This window comes from Triturus cristatus, chromosome 9 (genome assembly GCF_964204655.1).
Source record: "Triturus cristatus chromosome 9, aTriCri1.1, whole genome shotgun sequence".
Taxonomy (NCBI): domain Eukaryota; kingdom Metazoa; phylum Chordata; class Amphibia; order Caudata; family Salamandridae; genus Triturus; species Triturus cristatus.
The window spans coordinates 240,891,850-240,910,328 of NC_140592.1; the positions used below are offsets into that span (position 1 = coordinate 240,891,850).

General features: G+C 46.2%; 1 protein-coding gene across 3 annotated transcripts in view; it reads right to left on the minus strand.

Annotated features, from left to right (window-relative positions):
- CFAP92 (cilia and flagella associated protein 92 (putative)) overlaps positions 1–18,479 on the minus strand; it is a 336,768-nt gene that overhangs the window by 111,119 nt on the left and 207,170 nt on the right. For all 3 annotated transcript variants that reach the window (XM_085624842.1, XM_085624841.1, XM_085624843.1), the window contains one exon: positions 18,127–18,321. In XM_085624842.1, the coding sequence (XP_085480968.1) occupies positions 18,127–18,321 (195 nt within the window). The remainder of the gene's footprint in view (positions 1–18,126; positions 18,322–18,479) is intronic.

The following is an 18,479-nucleotide window of genomic DNA, read 5'->3' on the forward strand; positions in this document are numbered from 1 at the left end:
TATTGGTAACAAAGGAAGGATCAGGTCGCAGAACCACCCAATCAGGAAAAAAACGTAAAAAAGGGACCGAACAAAGCAAGGAGCCCAACTCCCCAATCCGCCGAGCCGAGGTAATAGCCACAAGTAACAGCACCTTGATCGTCAGAAACCTCAAAGACACCTCATGCAGAGGCTCAAAGGGAGCCCCCTGCAAAGCCCCCAAACCCAGAGGCAGATCCCAACTAGGAGCATAGGACCGAATGACAGGCTTCTGAAGGAAACAACCCCGCAACAAGCGGGACACCAGGGGAACCACCGGGTCACAGACCGAACCCCGAAAGGCCCGGACAGCAGCCCACTGAGCCCTCAGGGAGGACACAGCTAGACCCAAGTCAAACCCGTCCTTCAAAAACTCCAAGACATGCACCGGATCCATCTCCAGCGCAGACCACCCACGCGCCGTACACCAAGACTGAAAAGAAACCCAATGCCTGGCATAGGACTTGAGAGTCGAAGGGCGCCTGGACCGCTGAATAAATTCCACCACTGAAGGAGAACACCCTAAAGCCACAAGGTTCATCCTCTCAACAGCCAACCCGCTAGTTGCAGGCGGACCAGACACTCCTGAGACAGAGGGGGAAACGACAAGGGACAAGGGACCACCGGCAACCTCCAGCAAGGCCCCACTGCCAACTTCAATAACAGAGGGAACCAAGGCCTCCTGGACCAATCCGGAGCCACCAGGATCACCGAAGCCGTATCTAGCTTGACCTTCAGCAGAACACGCGGAAGCAGAGCAATAGGGGGAAAGGCATACATCAGGCCCCCCTCCCTCCGGAAGGACAGGGCATCCACCCTCCAAACCGCGGCAGACCGAACCAGAGAACAAAAGCTCTCCCTCAATGCGTTCCCTGGGGCTGCAAACAGGTCCACCACCGGGACCCCGAACCGGGCCATCAGGCAACCAAACACATCCTGCGACAGGCACATGTCTGACAGGGAGGGAAACACCCTGCTCAGGCGATCCGCCTCCGTGTTCAAAATCCCCGGTGGATGTAAAGCCTTCAGAGACAACAAGTGAGACTCCGCCCACAGGCCGATACGTTGTGCCAACAAATTGAGGGAAGCCACCTTCGCGCTCCCCTGGCGGTTGATATAACACACCACCACCGTGTTGTCTGACCGTACCATCACATCCCTTTGGAGGACCCAAGGCAGAAAATGAGTCAACGCCAACTGAACCGCCTACAACTCCCTCCAATTCGAGGACATTTCCGCCTCCGGCACAGACCAGAGACCCTGCACCGTCTCCTGACCCAAGACCGCACCCCAACCCAGTTCGCTGGCATCGGTCGTCAGGACCAACCTCTCCTGGGACACAAAGGGCGAGCCCTGTAAGAGGTTCCGATCCACCAGCCACCAGGACAACTCTTGGGCGATGGACACTCCCCTCCCGGTATCAACAGCTCGTAATTCAGAGAGGCCGGATCCCAATGCCCCAGAAGATGATTCACCAGGGGGTACCATTGTAAACGGGCCCAAGGAACAATCATTACAGTAGCTGACATTAGCCCCTGAACACGCAACCACTGGCGAGCCGTGGAAGACTGAGCCCCCAACACTTTCCTCAGTCAGTCTGAGTGGTTCCGACAGGAAGACCTTTCCCAACCTGGTGTTGAACACCCCCCCCAATGAACAGCAGTTCCTGAGTGGGGTGAAGATGGGACTTCTCCAAGTTCAGAATCCACCCGAACTGTTGAAGGAGACTGCAAACCTCCAGGGAATGTGCCTGAGCCTGAAGGAAAGAAGAGGAAGAAATAAACCAATCGTCCAAGTAAGGGAACACCTGTATACCCCAAGCATGCAACAAACCCACCAAGGGTGCCAACACTTTAGTAAACACCCTCGGAGAGGCAGACAGGACAAATGATAATACCTGGAACTGGTAATGATCCACCCCTACACAGAAACGCAGGAACCTCTGCGATTCCACATGCACTGGCACATGAAAATAGGCGCCCCAGAGATCGAGAGAAGCCAGGAAATCCCCCACCGACAGGAAGGGAAGAATCAACTGTAGAGTCACCATTTTGAAGGACCGATGAGGGATACACAAGTTCACCGCCTTCAGATCCAGGACAGGACGGAAATCTCCATTTGGCTTCTGGATCAAAAATAGGATTGAGTTGCTTAAAAACGGCATTAAATCTATGCTATAGAGTTAGAGAGAGATGGGGGATTGGATATTATTCGGATCTTGCCCCTATCTGGGACTCCCCGGGCCTACCACTATGCCTGCAAGACAGTCTTGCATTATCAATTAAAAAGGCAGGAATAATGATCTGGTCCAACCTTCTATCATCAGATGGTATTCTCCCCTGGGAGATCATTAGATCTAAAATAGGCAGTTCTTTCTCTAAATTCAAATACATACAATTATGCTCTTGGTATACAGCTGAGAAAGAAATGATAAGAGGTAATTGGAAAATTGAACTCCGCCTACAAAACACAAAGTTAATAAAAAAAGAAGTCGGAATGTGGTATAAGAGCCTATTGGATGCCGATGATGTTGATACCCCTCCATCATACTCTATCTGGAATTATTCCATACTGGTTGAAACAGCTATTAACTTCTATCCCTCATCTCTTCAAACTCTATATAGGTATGTCAGGCCAGCCTCCCTCAAAAAAAATCATTTCTTTGTTATTAATAGGCTCTATTATACCCCCAAGAAGATAGCGAGATTTGCCCTATGTTCATCCCCGAAGTGTCCTAGATGTGGGTATGCTGAGGCAGATGATTTACACATGTTCTTTGAGTGCCCCCCCAATCCGGTTTTTGGCATAATGTTGAAAATACTCTTGTGGCCATTTTCAGATGTGAGTTTAAACTAAATTTAGCAATAGTATTCTTTGGGGTAGACACTGGTGTAATAAGCGTGCTCTCTAATACATAAAAGGGTCTACTTCTCTGCCTCATCATAATTGCCCGGAGGGAGATCTGCAAATGTTGGAAAGACCCAATGCCCCCGTTGTACGAGAATTGGTTGGCAACCGCATTTAGTATGGCCTGTTTGGGCCAGAGTGGCCTGAATGACCATGATCAAAACATCTGGTCATATCTTTTATCTTGGGGTACCGAAATGAGGTTGGTTTAAAGCTCCCCTCCGGTCCAATGATTACACCATTTTACCAAGCCATGTATCAAGTAGCTGGCCTGGTCTGGTCTAAGCTAAAGCAGTAAACAGAAGCCCAAAGGTGTTTTAGGTCAAAACGGGCTCTTTGTTGTTATTGCAGATGCTTAAGGTGAGATGAGGACTAAGAAAAAATAAAAATAAAATAGGATTGAGTAAGCCCCTCGACCCTGTTGACTCACAGGCATCTTCACCACAGCCCCCTTGGACACCAAGTCCCGAACTCCGTCCAACAGAGCACAACATCTCGCCTGAGACCTGGGAACAGGGGTAGTCTGGAACACATCCACCGGAGGAGTTCCAAATTCTATCCTGTAGCCCAGCCGGACCACCTGCAGGACCCACTGATCCCGAACAAACTCCTCCCAGACTGGAAAAAAAGAAGTGAGGCGACCCCCAACAGGTACCCTCAAGGAACTCACCACATAGTCATGACTTGGAGGGACCTGCAGAAGAAGAAGCACCCTGTTGACCCCGGGACTTGTGGAAGGAAGGGACACCCCGGCCACGTCCCCTACCACGAGAGGGCTGGGCTGCCATCTTAGACTGAAATGCCTGCTCAAAAGCCCGCTTATAACCCGCAAACTTCCCCTTCTGAGAAGAGTGGACCGGAGCCAACAATTTCTTGTCCTCAGCTGTCTTCTTTATCAAAGCCTCCAACGGCTCCCCAAACAGCTTAGAGCCCGTGAAGGGAATCTTCATCACGGCCGCCTTCTGAGAAGCCTCCGCCTCCCAAGACTTAAGCCACAACTGCCTCCTAGCAGCAACAGAGGCACCAGCAGCCGCCGCTGCAGCGCTAAGGGAGTCGAAGGACAAATCTGCCATGAAACGCAACTGTTGTTCCAACATGGACAAAGACTCTGATGGATCCTCATCCTGCATGAGCTGCTCAGAAATACCCTGACAGTCCTTAAGAAGCGACTGAACAAGATAGCTGGTGTAAGCTGCAGACCTAACTGCAAGATTAGAGGCAGCAAAGGACCGCTTCAATGCCCCCTCAACTCGCTTGTCCCCAGGATCAGAAAGAACCGCATCCTCAGACACCACCAGGCTCTGAGACGCCATACCAGCAAGCAGGGAATCCACCTTCACCACGGCAGGAAATTCCTCCGTGAATCCCTGTAAGGGATACCTCCTAGCCAGAAACCGGGGAAAGGCATGTTTGTCAACATCCTTCCACTCCCCCTCCAGCACCCTCCACACAGATGAATGAATGGGGAGGCTTTCAGGTTCTTTCTTCAGGTAATTAGCGAAGAAGTCTTCAGACTCTCCACCCTCCAAGGGACCAGGGAACCCATAAATGTCTCGAACATGCTGCAGAACACAGCGAAGGTCTGACCCCTGGACAAAACGACCCTTCACCTCCTCATCAGAGTCAATGTCTGGATCGACCTCCGCCGAGGCATCCAATTTCCGTTTCTTAGGCCCCTATGGATCACGAGCCACAAAGGCCGCCGCCACAGCAGCCTCAATCATCTTTTGAATATCCACCAAGGAAGGAGCAGTGGAAGACCCAGCGACCATCACCTCATCCACACAGCCGAGCTCACGTACGTCTGCACCTCTACCCTCCATGTTGTGAACAGGAGAACAGAGAACCAGACCCCAAGAAATACCCAGACCAACAAAGAAAAACATCCCCAAGGGCCAACCAGGGAATGCCCCTCGGACCCCCAGCCAATCCCCAAACAGGACCGAAGGCCGGCCCTTAAACCGGCCAATCAGAGACAACTACAAACCTATAAAAGGAAAAGACTGAACAGGGCCCAAATGTAAGGATACGAAGGAACCCAGAAGCCCCCACCCCAGGAACCAGCGAACACAGAGGTAAGAAACTCCCCAATGCCCCAGCAGATCTGCAGGTGATTAGAGCCACAAAAACCCCACACGACCCCCACAGACAGCAGAGACAGACTCGAGGACAGGGAAAACTCCCTCCCAGGCCGCCCTCAAAGCAGCTTCATTCAATCATCAGGAGTAGAACACCTAACCATGATAGCAAGCCCCAGCAACTCTCCACCAGCCACTCAAAATGGCAATTTGTATACCGATCTGGCAGTAGAGGGAGCTCTTCTCAAAATAAACGTAGCAGCTTGAATTATTCAGGAGATAAGAACAGTAGAAGCAGGATTGAAATCCACAAACATCGGGCCCTCACTGAAGAAACCAAACCCAAGATTCCACTAAGGAAAGCAGGAATTACCCCAAACGGGAAAACACGGGCTCAACACGAGCACCGTGACAGGTAATCCGTGGAGAAGCCAAACCGCCACGCCCTCGGCGAGGCATGCCGCGCCCAACACTCCTCCCCTCCCTCCCCGGGTGTTCCCGCTAGAGCAGGGAACGAACCCGGAAGAGGGGAGGCGGCAGCAGGGAGTCACCACCCCACACCAGGTAGTCCAGACCCCTCAACCCCATGGTCCCGCTAAAGCAGGAACTCAAAGCATATGCACATAATTACAAACAGGCACATAAGGGGTTTAAACGGGCGCTTAACATCCCGTCTCACACTTACCCAACAGGAGGCCAGTTCCAGCACCCCCCACGACGAAGTCATCCCCGAAAGTGATACCGCAGAAAAAACAAACAGGAGGTCGATTGTCGGGTCACAGGGTTATTTGCCTCAGGGTATGGGTGTGGCCTGGAGGAAAGGGATGGGTTTTAAGTTGCTTGGGAGTTTCTGGTGGGAGGAGCTATGCTCGTGTAGTTAGGACTGGGACGGGGAGGGCTGACGAGGAGGTAATTGATCTGTTTCCTTACCATTTCACAGGTTCCTTGGCTTGCTCACCTGCTGTCTTAATGGCTGCTTCCAGATCAGCTTAGGTACACCATGGTCTACCATCTTAAAACCGGAAAATGGTTGAGGTAGTCTAACATCTTAGCATGTTCCATGTATCACCTATTGTTACTATAGCCTTATAGCCCACCATAGCGGGCTATACCGGCCATTAAAGGCCCGCTCCAGCGTTTTAACAAGGGAGCGGGACTTTAATGGCTGGTATAGCCCAGCTACGAAGGGCTATAAGGGTATTAGAACATTCTGCAACTAGAGGGCAGAATGTTCTAACAAATAAAACAAAGGCCTCGCGGAGCCCGAGGGGGTTTAAATCCCCTCGAGCTCCGAGAGGCCTTTGTTCACAGCAATAGCTGTGAACAAAAGCAACATTGGAATGTTGCTCTGCGGGCCTTTACCGGCCCGTAGAAGCACGGAGCACTTCATTGAAATCAATTGAGTGCTCCACATTCCAATGTTCTAATGCAGTCTTATATGCTCTTTCCTTTCGTACAGAAATTGTTATCATTAATATGATACCACACATGAGAAGAGAGAGATAATGGTGCAGCAGAAAACCTATGCGTATTATTCTATGTTTCTCTCTGTGTCTCTGCATCCCAGTTCGCTTTCTCTTCTGTATTTAGTTCTGCCTGGAACTTCCTCTTAGGTTGGGCAGTCCTACATTCTGGAGAGTCGGGTGGATTGCCATCAGAACGTGTTAGACTTCACCTAGAAATCCCAAAAATGTTTCACTGGAATCCCAAAGCTTAAGGCTATTGGTGTGTGTGTGTGTGTGTGTGTGGTTGTGTGTGTGTGGTTGTGTGTGGTGTTGTGTGTGTGTGGTGTTGTGTGTGTGGTTATGTGTGTATGTGTTGTGTGTGTGTGTGTGGTTGTGTGTGTGTGTGGTGTGGTTGTGTGTGTGTGTGGTTGTGTGTGTGTGTGTGTGTGTGTGTGTGTTCACCATGTATCTACATTTTGGCATTTGGTATTAGTTTACAAATCTGCAAAGTGCTCTGTTATCTTATCTCTTTCTCTCTTTCCTTGAGTCTCCTCTCATTCTCATCTGTATATTGCTGTTTCCTACTTTCCAGCTCTCTGTTTACTTTTTTATTCTACCTTGTTCACTTCCCCCTAAACAGCTGACTATCGTCCTATCATCTGTGTATCAGACAGTCATACTCTTTCATATTTTCCTTCTTGCTTTCTTTGAACCTTTGTAGTTAACAACAGTTTAATCTATCTCTCCCTGCTTGCCTCTTACTTCCAGTCCTAACACTCTCCTTCAATCACATTTCTCTACATGTACCACGTTCACCTTTCTCTCCCAGTTTCCCTTCTACCTCCACCTCTCATTCTCATCTCTACCACTTGCCTCTCACCTGCATGTTACATCCTCTAATCCCTATCAACTATCTCCACTTTCCCATATGCTTCTCACCTGCACATCTCTAATCCTCCAATCTCTATCAGCCTTCCCTTTTGCCGTCATCCTTAATGTTGACCACAAGTATGGATTTAGTTTTCCTCCTACTTCAAGCTTTTTCCCTCTCATCTCCTCAGCATCATCAATCAATGCCACTTTCACCTAATCTCTACCTTTGTAGTCATCTCACTTATGTAACCTCTGAATTTCCTATCTCCGCCCTAACCTCTTATTTTGTGACTATTGCCACTTTGGTTAACCTCTTCTCTAACTCTCTCTTTCTCTATATGTCCTCTCTAAGGCTGCCACTTTAATATTCTATTGTTTTCCGCTGGTTTTTATCTTTCCCAGCTTCCATTTCTGCATCACTTGGGTTCCTCTTAATGTTCCACTTCTCTCTCTTTTTAGTTCCATGTTTTTCACTATCCCATTCCTTCTAGCACCTCTCTTTCTCATCCCATACCTCCTCTAAACTGGCCCATTATGGTTGTTGGTGATTCACCAGAAGACAACCCTTGTCCCTGTCCACCCTGCCTGCACAGGATAGCCAGCTCTCTCCCTTTTTGTTTCCCTCTCACTGTCTCTCTTGGTCCTATTCTTTAATCTTTCTCTTTCTCCTTTCTATCCTTTTTATTTCTCACTTATCCTTTTTATTTACATACATTGTCTCTTTATATTGATGTATTTCCATTTCTCTGCCCCTTTCTTTCTTCTTACTCTTGTATTTCTTACCTTTCCATCATCCTTCATCTTCTTTGTCGTTACCGCTTACTTTTTTTCTCTGTTAGAAGTGGACCAAAAAGTCAACTCTTCTTAGACTGTCTCATTTTAAACTATATGTAACTGGATTGTGTGATCGGATGTCCAATGTGACATGATCTTTTGTAGATGTGAAGGCCTGTAATATTTGAATCCCTTTTACTTTGCTTGCATTAAGATTTGATACACTTTGGTTTCTTTCTTATTACTGTTGAAAAATGTGGATATATAAAGTAAAATAATACAACTCTGTTTCTTTATACTATAGTGAACTCTTCTGCTGAAGTTAGTCTTTCTTGTCATGTGATTTCGATTGAGTCCTTTTGTTAAACATTGTTTGCTTTGGAGCAATTTCTGTTCTGACTTGTGAGTGACTAGGGTTGCGCTATCTTGTGGTATAAAGAGCATAGAAAATGAAACTAGCAAATGGTGTGTACAGCACACTCTGATTGCAGGGGGCTATTTGGCAACCCCGCCACCTCAGAGAATATCCCATCTTTTCCTGAAGAAGCTAAAGACAGCAGAGAAGGTGAGTCAACTACCTCTACTTCTGTCACTGGGCTCAGTGGCACTCAGCAACGTTAAAGAAATGATGTTGCAACTTTAAATTCTTTAAACTCCATTGAAAGCAAATTGGGTTCCGTGAGTTGCTGGTATCCCCTTTTGGGGTGATCCATCAAGCGGGGACTGAAAAACTTGAATCTTTTGGGAAGTAATGCAGAAAAAACAGCTGAAAGGAATTCCACCAAATTTGGAAGAAAGTTAGAACTTTACTCAGTGTGTGCCTTTCCTGTCTTGGTGTAAATATCTTCAGCCGTTTTTGAGAAATTCATGTTTAAAGAGGTGCTCGGGTGGGCTTGAAAGGATTAAAAGAATAGGTATATCTGGATGGTTGGTACCACAGGAATCGCACGTTGTAGCAAATTAAACACACAGAGCGATCTGACTGGCCTAGGAAGCGTTTTTTCTCCCATCAACGAAAGCAATTGACTGGCGAAAACTTGAAAAGAAATGTTGCATCCGTGAAGGACTAGATACAAGGGAGCAGGGTAGGGATTACCTGACTGCCTGGCACTTGGGGTGGGAAGGGGAATCCAGATAGAACCTCCAGGGGCTAAAAATAAAAAAAGTTTTGTACTGTGGGTACTGCAATGCTCCTGCTGAACCCAATGTGGCTTTCCCATAAGGCACAGTGTGACTCAAGTGGCACCACCAAGGTATACTGTAGGTTGCCACAAGCTTCAATAAGTGAAGCTTACATGGTTCTGTGGTACCATGTAGGTGAAGCTGGTGCTGCAGGAGTACCGCAGTACCCTGAATTCTTTTTTTTTATGAGTAAATGTCGCAGTACCGGGGGTATGTGGAGGCCCATGGGGAGGTTGGGTGCAGGGCCTGCAACCTATAAAAACAGAAAGTCACTGGAAAAAAACAAATGTTCATGGCGGTTTTGCAGAAATCACAGAAATGCAAAAAATTTCACACAAAATGGGCAAATAAGTAAATCCAAATCGGATTAGTGGATTACAAAATAGAAAATCTGCATCAGGTTAGTGGACTGCAAAAATTGATGACAAATCTAGGTGGGTGTGATGATGTACATAATATAAAAATACCACGTATGATTGATAAAAGAACTGTTTCCAATCAATAAATGTTTGGAAAGGATTTATTTCTCACCATCAGTTTTCATCTTTGGATCCCATATTGCCAATTTGGGGCAAAGAGTGGACAACCCTACACATATGGTGATCAGAAAACACCCTAAAAATATGGAAAAACATATAAAAAATTATTCTGTAGGGCCGGCAGACATTGAATTGAGACCCATGGAGCAATGGCTAACATTAAGAAATATCAAGATGCACTTTCAATGAATACAGTCGGTAAAGACCCTAAAACAGTTGTGAAGCCTACACTAATTATGATAAAAAATGGTAGTGGTTCACAAACTATTTGCAAACTGTTGCCATTTGGAACAAATGATTAATAATTCAAGATAGTGGTAATATGAAAATGAACAAAAGTTACTTACCTGTAAACTGTGGTTCTCCAGTATTGGGGTGTCTTTCATAGATTCACATGCTTGAATAAGAGTAGTGAGCAGTGATAGCAGAATAATACAAGGTACATAAGAATCAAAACAATAGCATATACAGTGCGAAAGACTATATGCATATAAATATACATAGATATATAAATACATCTTATACATAAATAAATAAATTAAAGTACCTTGTATTCAGGAGGAGGGAAGCATCAGAGGCTCACCTTATTTAAAAAGATTACAAAGGACTGCTTGTCCCACGGCTGTATCCGTGTTATCTGCAGCATCCAAACAGTAGTGTCTCGTAAAGGTGTGTCTGCTGGACCATGTCACCGCTCTACAGATGGATTGAAGTGGAACTCCAGCAAAAAACGCAGTAGAAGAAGAAACATTCCTGGTGGAGTGCGCTTTAACGGTAGCAGCGAGAGGTTTCCCTGCTTGTCGATGACAAAAGGCAATAGTAGAAGATATCCAACGTGCTATAGATTGTTTGGTGACAGGATGACCTTGTCGCATCCGTCCGTAGGCGACAAAGAGTTGGTCACTTTTACGAATAGCAGCAGTTCTCTGAAGATAAAATTTGAGGCATCGTTTGACATCCAAAGAATGAAGTGACTTTTCTGCAAAAGTTTGAGGATTTGGAATTTTTTTTTTTAAAACAACCGGCTCATTGAGGTGGAAATCAGATGGTACCTTAGGTATAAAGGCCGGATTGGTGCGAAGCAGGACAGAATCTTTAGTAAATTGAAGAAAAGGTGGGTTAATGGTAAATGCTTGCAAGTCACTGACCCGGCGTGAGGATGTAAGAGCCAGGAGGAGAGAAGTCTTCCACGTGACATATTTGAGGCTGACCTTATGGATTGGCTCGAATGGCGATTTCATGAGCTGCGCCAATACAACGTTGAGATGCCAAGGAGGAGGAGGCCGACGTATCGAAGGAAACATTCGGAAAAGCCCTTTGAAGAATTGTTGTATTACTCTTGATGAGTAAAGGGAGTTAGAGCCATCTTGTCGGAATCGTGAGATTGCTGCTAAAAAGACTTTAAGGGTAGCGTATGAAAGACCTGATTTTGCGAGGTGCAAAAAGAAAGGTAAAAGTTGTTCCGGCTTGGAATGCATAGGATGAATATTGGCATCACTGCACCATGAACAAAATTGTTTCCATTTGAGTTTATATGTTTTCACAGTAGAAGGAGCTCTAGCCTTTGCTAAGATTTCTCTGCAGTCCAAAGGGATGTCCAAATTCACAAATTCAAAGTACTCAGGTTCCAAGCCGCTAAGTGTAGAGATGCAGGATCGGGATGACAAATTTGACCGTGTTCTATGGTCAAAAGATTCGGAAGAGGACGAAGCATGATCGGTTCGCACTGAGACAGGAGCAGCAGTTCCGTGAACCATATTTGTCGAGGCCATCGGGGGGCTATAAGGATGAGCCGACAGGGTTCTTTCCTCATTTTCCGTAGAACCTTGGGGACTAGAGGTATCGGTGGAAAGGCGTAAGCATACATTTTGGACCAGTTCATCAAAAAGGCATTCCCGCACGACTTTGGTTGGGGAAGCCAACTTGTGTAGAACTGGCATTTCCGGTTCAGATAAGTTGCGAAAAGATCCAGATTTGGGGAATCCCATAGTTGGAATATATGATCCAGAATGGGTTGGTGCAATTCCCATTCGTGATTGGTCGTGGAGGATCTGCTTAGGGAATCCGCAAGAATGTTGGACGCTCCCGGAACATGCACTGCTGTGAGGGCGATGTGATGTTGAATCACCCAATCCCAGATTTTTTAAGCCTGAAGGGACAACAGAACGGACCTCGTGCCTCCTTGCTTGTTGATATAGTGCATGCACGTTGTGTTGTCCGTCCGGATCAACACCGTGCTTCCATGAATGATGGTTTGGAAAGCTTTGAGAGCCAGAAAAATGGCCAGTAATTCCAACAGGTTGATGTGTCTTGTCTTTTGATGCACCGACCACTTGCCTTTCACAGTTAGTCCCTGCAAGTGGGCGCCCCAACCCTCGAGAGATGCGTCGGTGGTGAGGGTGAATTGTGGAGTGTCTGCCAGAAAAGGACGCCCCGCGGAGACATGTTCTTTGTGAGTCCACCATAAAAGAGCCCTTTTTGGGCAAAGGGTGACTCTGACTAGGTCGTTGAAAGTGCCTGAGACCTGAGCCCATTGCTTGCCCAGTTCTTCCTGGACAGGTCTCATCTTCAGGCGGCAGTGAAGGACTAAAAGAATGCAGGACGACAGCATCCCTAGGAAAGATTTCAACTGTCGGACAGAAACAAACTCTTTTAGGTGGATAGAGGTCGCTAGATCGCGAAGACGTTGTCGCCGTTCGTGCGACACAAAAGCTTTCCCTAGACTGGTATCCAGAATGGCTCCAAAGAACAATCTGTTTTGAGCCGGGCGCAACTGAGATTTTTCTAAGTTCAGTGTGAGGCCCAGATATTGGAACAGGGATCTGCATACCAGAGTTTGTTTGGACGCTAGGTCGAAAGATTTCGCCTTCAGAAGGCAGTCGTCTAAGTAGGGAAAGATTTGTACTCCCTGAAGACGAAGGTAAGCTGCCACCGGTGCAAGGACTTTTGTGAGCACTCTGGGAGCAGAATGAAGGCCGAATGGCAGGACCTTGAATTGAAAATCTCGTCCGGCCACCCTGAATCTGAGGAATTTTCTGTGTCTTTACAATATGGGAAGATGAAAATAGGCGTCTTGTAGATCTAGAGTTGTCATGAATTCTCCTTGAGAGAGAAAAGGAAATACCTCTTGTAGGGACAACATACAAAAAGTTTGTGTCTTTATATATTTGTTCAGGGCTCGTAGATCCAAAATGGGACGCCATTCTCCCGACTTTTTCTGTATAAGGAAGAACCTTGAATAGAACCCCCTGCCATTCTGTAGTTTTGGTACCATTCGATCGCGCCCTTTTTCAATAGAATGTTTAGCTGATTCAGAAGCTCTTTTAAGTGTGCAGGCGGGGGACCTCTTGGTGGAGTATTTGGAGGAATCTTTATGAATTCCAAAGCGTGTCCCTTGCGCACAATATCGAGAACCCATTGATCGGTGGTTATTTCCGACCATTTGGAGTAGAAGCGGGAGATTCGACCTCCAAGTTTTGGAGGAGTCCGTGATTGAGGGTAATGAGAGTCATTGTTTCTTTGAGGAATCCTTTCCTCTGTAAGAAGATTTGCCGCTGTATTGCCTGTAATTGGAAGAATTTTGCTGCCGATAAGATTGCTGGTTTTGAGAGGAATAGCGTCTCTGTCCTTGCCTGTATTGGTTTGAATTGCCTCGAAAGGAAGAAGAGGAACCACAGCCTCTTGCGCCTCGAAAAGGTTGTTTTTTGAATTGTAAAGACCCTAAAGCACGAGCTGTGTCAGTGTCCTTCTTAATTGCCTGAAGGGCATCATCTATATGCTGGCCAAAAAGGGACTCGGTGTCGTAAGGCATGTCCAGGATTTTTGTTTGCACCTCTTGACGAAAGGATGTAGCCCGTAACCCGCCCTCACGCCGGAGGACTGCAGCACCAGCCAAAAGACGGAAGCCAGAAGAAGACACATCAATGGCGCAATCTATAATCTCCGAAGAAATTCTTTCTCCCTCTTGGAGCATCTTCAAAGCCTCTGGTCTGGATGATTCAGGAATAAGATTAATCAGAGATGAAATGTCTGACCACATTTGGCGATCCTAGCGGCCTAAGATCGCCAAAGAATTGGCCGCTCGTATCGCAGCTGCCGCAATAGTGGAACATTTTTTCCCTATACCATCCAGCCGTCGACCTTCGCGATCAGGAGGTGCTGACAAAGGAGATGAAGGGTTTCTAGATCTGCGTTGGGCTGCCTGAGTAATAATGGAATCCGGCTTTGTTTGCGAAATTAAACAGGCAGGAGAATTTGGAGGAGCCTTGTAATTCTTGTCTATCCTGGAAGGATGGCTGGAATCGAATTAGGAGTTTGCATCAATTTAAGGCCCTCTTGCCATATAAAATCAATGATTGGAATGCAGTGGACCTGCTTTTGAGGTTGGTCCTTAAAGTCATATAAGAAACAATCCTCCTCTCTGGTTGTCATAGGGAGGTGAAATCTTTTAGCTGCTCTTTCCATGAGCAAATGAAAATCACCAATGCCAACTGGGGGAGAATCCAAAGGAGCTGGATCAGCGGGAGAATGTGTTTGAATCTGATAGTTGTCCCAGTCAGAAAGGAGGGAAGCATCATCCAGCTCACCTTCCTCTTTGTCAGCGTCATCATCTTGTTCCTCGACAATATCGTCAAGTGTGATTGGAAGAACCCCAAGAGATTGTTCTCTGGTCACTGATGTAGGTGTGGCTACCGTTTCGCCTAGGAAAAACAGGTTGTTGAGGTGTCTGCGGCGTTGGAGTGGTATGCCCAGACCGTGGAAAACGGCGATTATAATCATCCAGCACGTCCGCTTCTTCTTATGCTTGATAGCCGTCGACGACGAAGTTAAGGGTAGCGTTGATGAAATGGGTCTCACCTTAACTGATACCAGCGTCGACGGTGAAGACGCCGACGACATGATTATCGTGGGCTTCATAGACATAGATGAAGAGGTCGTCGATGTAGATGCAACGACGGCAGCTCTCGTCGACGGAGGAAGCATTGAAGAGCTCGTCGACGAGAGAGGCAGTTTCTGAGGTAAAAACTGCGCAGATGGAGTCTTAGACGCCTGAGAATCAGATCTCGGGGGCGTCAAGGATACAGAGAGACTCCTGGGGGGGGACATCACCCCTCTTGAAATAGAAGGTTGCGTAGTAATCTTGTCTCCATTATGTTTCTTCACCACGTTAGTTCTAGGAGAAACTTTTTGAGAGTCACAGGACCTTTTCAAAGAGGGAGCAGTTTGGATGGAAGACACACTCTCCACATCTGAAACAGGATTTTCTGAAGTCTTCAACTTCTGCAGCCACAGAAGGAGACGCCCTTCTCTATCCTTCAAAGTTTTCTGTGAGAAGGTTCTACAAATTTTACAGTCCTTTACCTGATGTTCAGGATTTAAACAATAAATACATTTTTTGTGAGGATCTTCAGAATGAAGTCTCAGTTTACCACAACTCCCACAAGGTCTGAAGAGGGATTTCTTGGTTGTAGACATCATAGACTCAATCTTCTGTGAAATATGAGATGAAAAAACTGAGCAAGCTCAGGGAGACTCCCTTCACACGACGTGCGGTAGAAAATCTGAGAGCCTGAGTCTCTGGGGAGAGGGTTCTAGAGGGTGCGGGCACCTGATTGGCTGGATTTGGCCTAGAACATAACGACAGTGATATGTTATAGAGGTGACAAGTTGTCTATCCATGAAAACTCTATGGTTTTTACTTTCTTTTATGCCTAATAGGCTTATGTTATTACTACATTGCTTTATTATGTACCGTGGGACTCCCACTTCGACGACGGGGAATATTCAAGCATGTGAATCTATGAAAGACACCCCAATACTGGAGAAGTAAAATTCTAGCCAGCATACTTTAAAACAAGATAAAAACAGTAAACACCCTCAGCTGAAGACAATTAACAGTGGGCTATGAAACTGGGTGCAAGGAATGTCACTTCCACCACCCAGTGCCAGCTGTGTAAATGCAAGAAGAACAATTGATGGGCACAATGTTGAACAATGTCAAACATTCACCCCAATACAGAGATCTGGGCCTAAATCCATAACTGTTATGCTCCCCATTTTATTCCAGTTTAAACCCAGTCTTATGAAAATCAGTCTTGACCCTGCTCCCCATGGAAACAGTCCAGCCTGAACTGCCAGACCAGGTCCTCCCTGGACCGGAAACAAGCATACAAGGACCGGTTTTGTGCTATCACCCCTCATCAGCCAGGCGAGCTTGACTCCAGTGGCATGGAGATCACGGGACCCACGTCTGGGCATACCCGTCCCACTCGGTGTGATAAATGCAAAAAAGACAATTGATGGACAGAATGTTTAACGATGTCACACATTCATCCATGTACAGAGTTCTGGGCCTAAATCCATCGTTTTTTGCTCCCTATGCCATTCCAATTTAAACCCAGCCATATGCAAATCTGTCTTGACCCTGCTCCCAATGGGAACAGTCCAGCCCGAACTGCCAGACCAGGTCCTCCCTGGACCAGAGAAAAGCATCCTAGGACTGGCTTTGGGGTATTCCTCTCATCAGTCAGGCTAGCTTGACTCCAGTGGCATGGAGACGGCGGGACCTACGTCTGCGCATATCCGTCCCACTTGGGGTGGCTAATGCAAAAAGAACTATTGATGAACCGGTCCCAGGATACTTGTTTCCGGTCCAGGGAGGACCTGGCTTAGCACTTCGGCTGGACTGTTCCAATGAGGAGGAGGGGCAAGACTGATTTGCATATGGCTGGGTCCAAACTGGGGTGGCGTGGTGAGTAACAGAACAATGGATTAAACCCCAATCCTTGTGACTGGGGGTGAATGTTTGCATTGTTCAGCATTCCGTCCATCAATTTGTTCCTTTAGCTGTGTAAAGTCAAAAGAATAATGGGCAAAAAAAATCACAATGGGCTCCGCTGAAAACTAACTGAAATTCCCCAGCTAACTAGGCAACAACAGATCCCCTCAATACACTGCTCATGACCTAAAACACGAAGTTGCATCACTGCTGGCATCACATAGGCCATAACCAATAACATAGTTGAGTGGCAGGCCCAGAGGATTCTGAGCACAGGGTGCAAACCTCAGTGGTACTCTGTACCCAGACCCATCTGCATTGTAACTAGTGGCTGGAGAGTGGTCCTGCGCTCCCTAGCCATGGGAATGGCCGAGGCCATTTGCATCCAGCACTGGACACAGGGTGCGCCATTGATCAAGTTTATTATTTGTTTTTTGTGTAAACTGTAAAAGACATTAAACTGGATCAAGGGCTGTCTTCTGGGGAATCGCCAACAACCATGATGCGCCATCTTATCTGAAGCATAACTATCCCTATATGGGATTACTGGGTCCTGTTGTGAATTAGACTTGAAGGCAGATGCAACTATAAGAAACTATTTAGGTTTTCAATGGCATTGTTCACAGAATGATAGATTATGCAGTTCTAGATACAAAGTATTAACAATTTAAAGAAATGAACTAAAACAATGAATACAGGGTTCATCATTGTCATTAAATCAATAACGGTGATATGATTCCAAGACAACTCCAGTTTTGGACTTCGAAACTGTAACATAAATTTTGCACTGAAGACGATCTGCCTCATGGAAAAAAAAAGCATTGGCTTGGCTGAGAAGTCATCATTTGTTTGAACAGAAAAAGAAATAAAGTAGCTTTAATTAAACAAACTATGTGGGATCACATGAGTTCACATGAAATAATCCTGTGAAGAGACTATAGAGTCATTTTAGTTGTCAACTATGAGACTTGAATTGCACCTTCCACTGTGATTATGTCTACAGAATAGGGCTGCTGCGTGGCTCCAGACAATTCGGTCGATTGGGGACTGGAGTTGGATGTGTGTGCGCCCTAGACTGAGAACTGTTTTGAACATAGGGAATGCGGTGATAATACACACTGTTGCAAATTGAAATTTCCCTCCTCTGGCCCAAGGCTGGTAAAAACCCATAGTACTTTTTGCTGTAGAATTGATCATATATTCCAATGGGGATTTGAACGTGAAGCACATTTCGCCTTTACCAATTTGAACGAAATCTTCATACATAAATGTTAACTTCAAGCTAAGGCTTTAAACAATACCTATAAAGTTGTAAATGTGAAGTCTAATTTCAGATTGCTTAGGTTTGTGTATATTTAGACTATGGAACAAACATAACCTAATATTTTGCTCTATGAAAAACTCACAAGTCAAGTGTGTACTTCTGAGAAAGATGAACTGCAGCTCCATTGTGATCCAGATGCACCAAGTGACGGATTACTGATGGATTAGTCAATTATCTGTATGAATTAAACATGAGGCGGCTGTCTCACCTGGACAGGGCTTGGAAACAGCCTGATGGAACCATATCTCTGACATAGAGGAGAGGCTGCTGCACTATGGATGAAAGGGGTTCATGGAGCTGAATGTGATACAGGATAGCATCCAGATCTTCATACAGGCGTTGATGGAAGGACATGTCTGAGTTGTATAGGATTTCCAACTTTCCGCATTTGTTCTGAAAACTCCTGCAAGAGAGAATGAAGCGATCATGCACTTTAGGAGATCTCAGTGTTCAAGAGCTGCCCAGAGGGGCCAATACAAAAGCTGCCTTTGATATCACACAGCATTTTTTTTTTTTTTTAAATAATAGCACACTCGCTTGAGTAAAAAACACATAAATAAG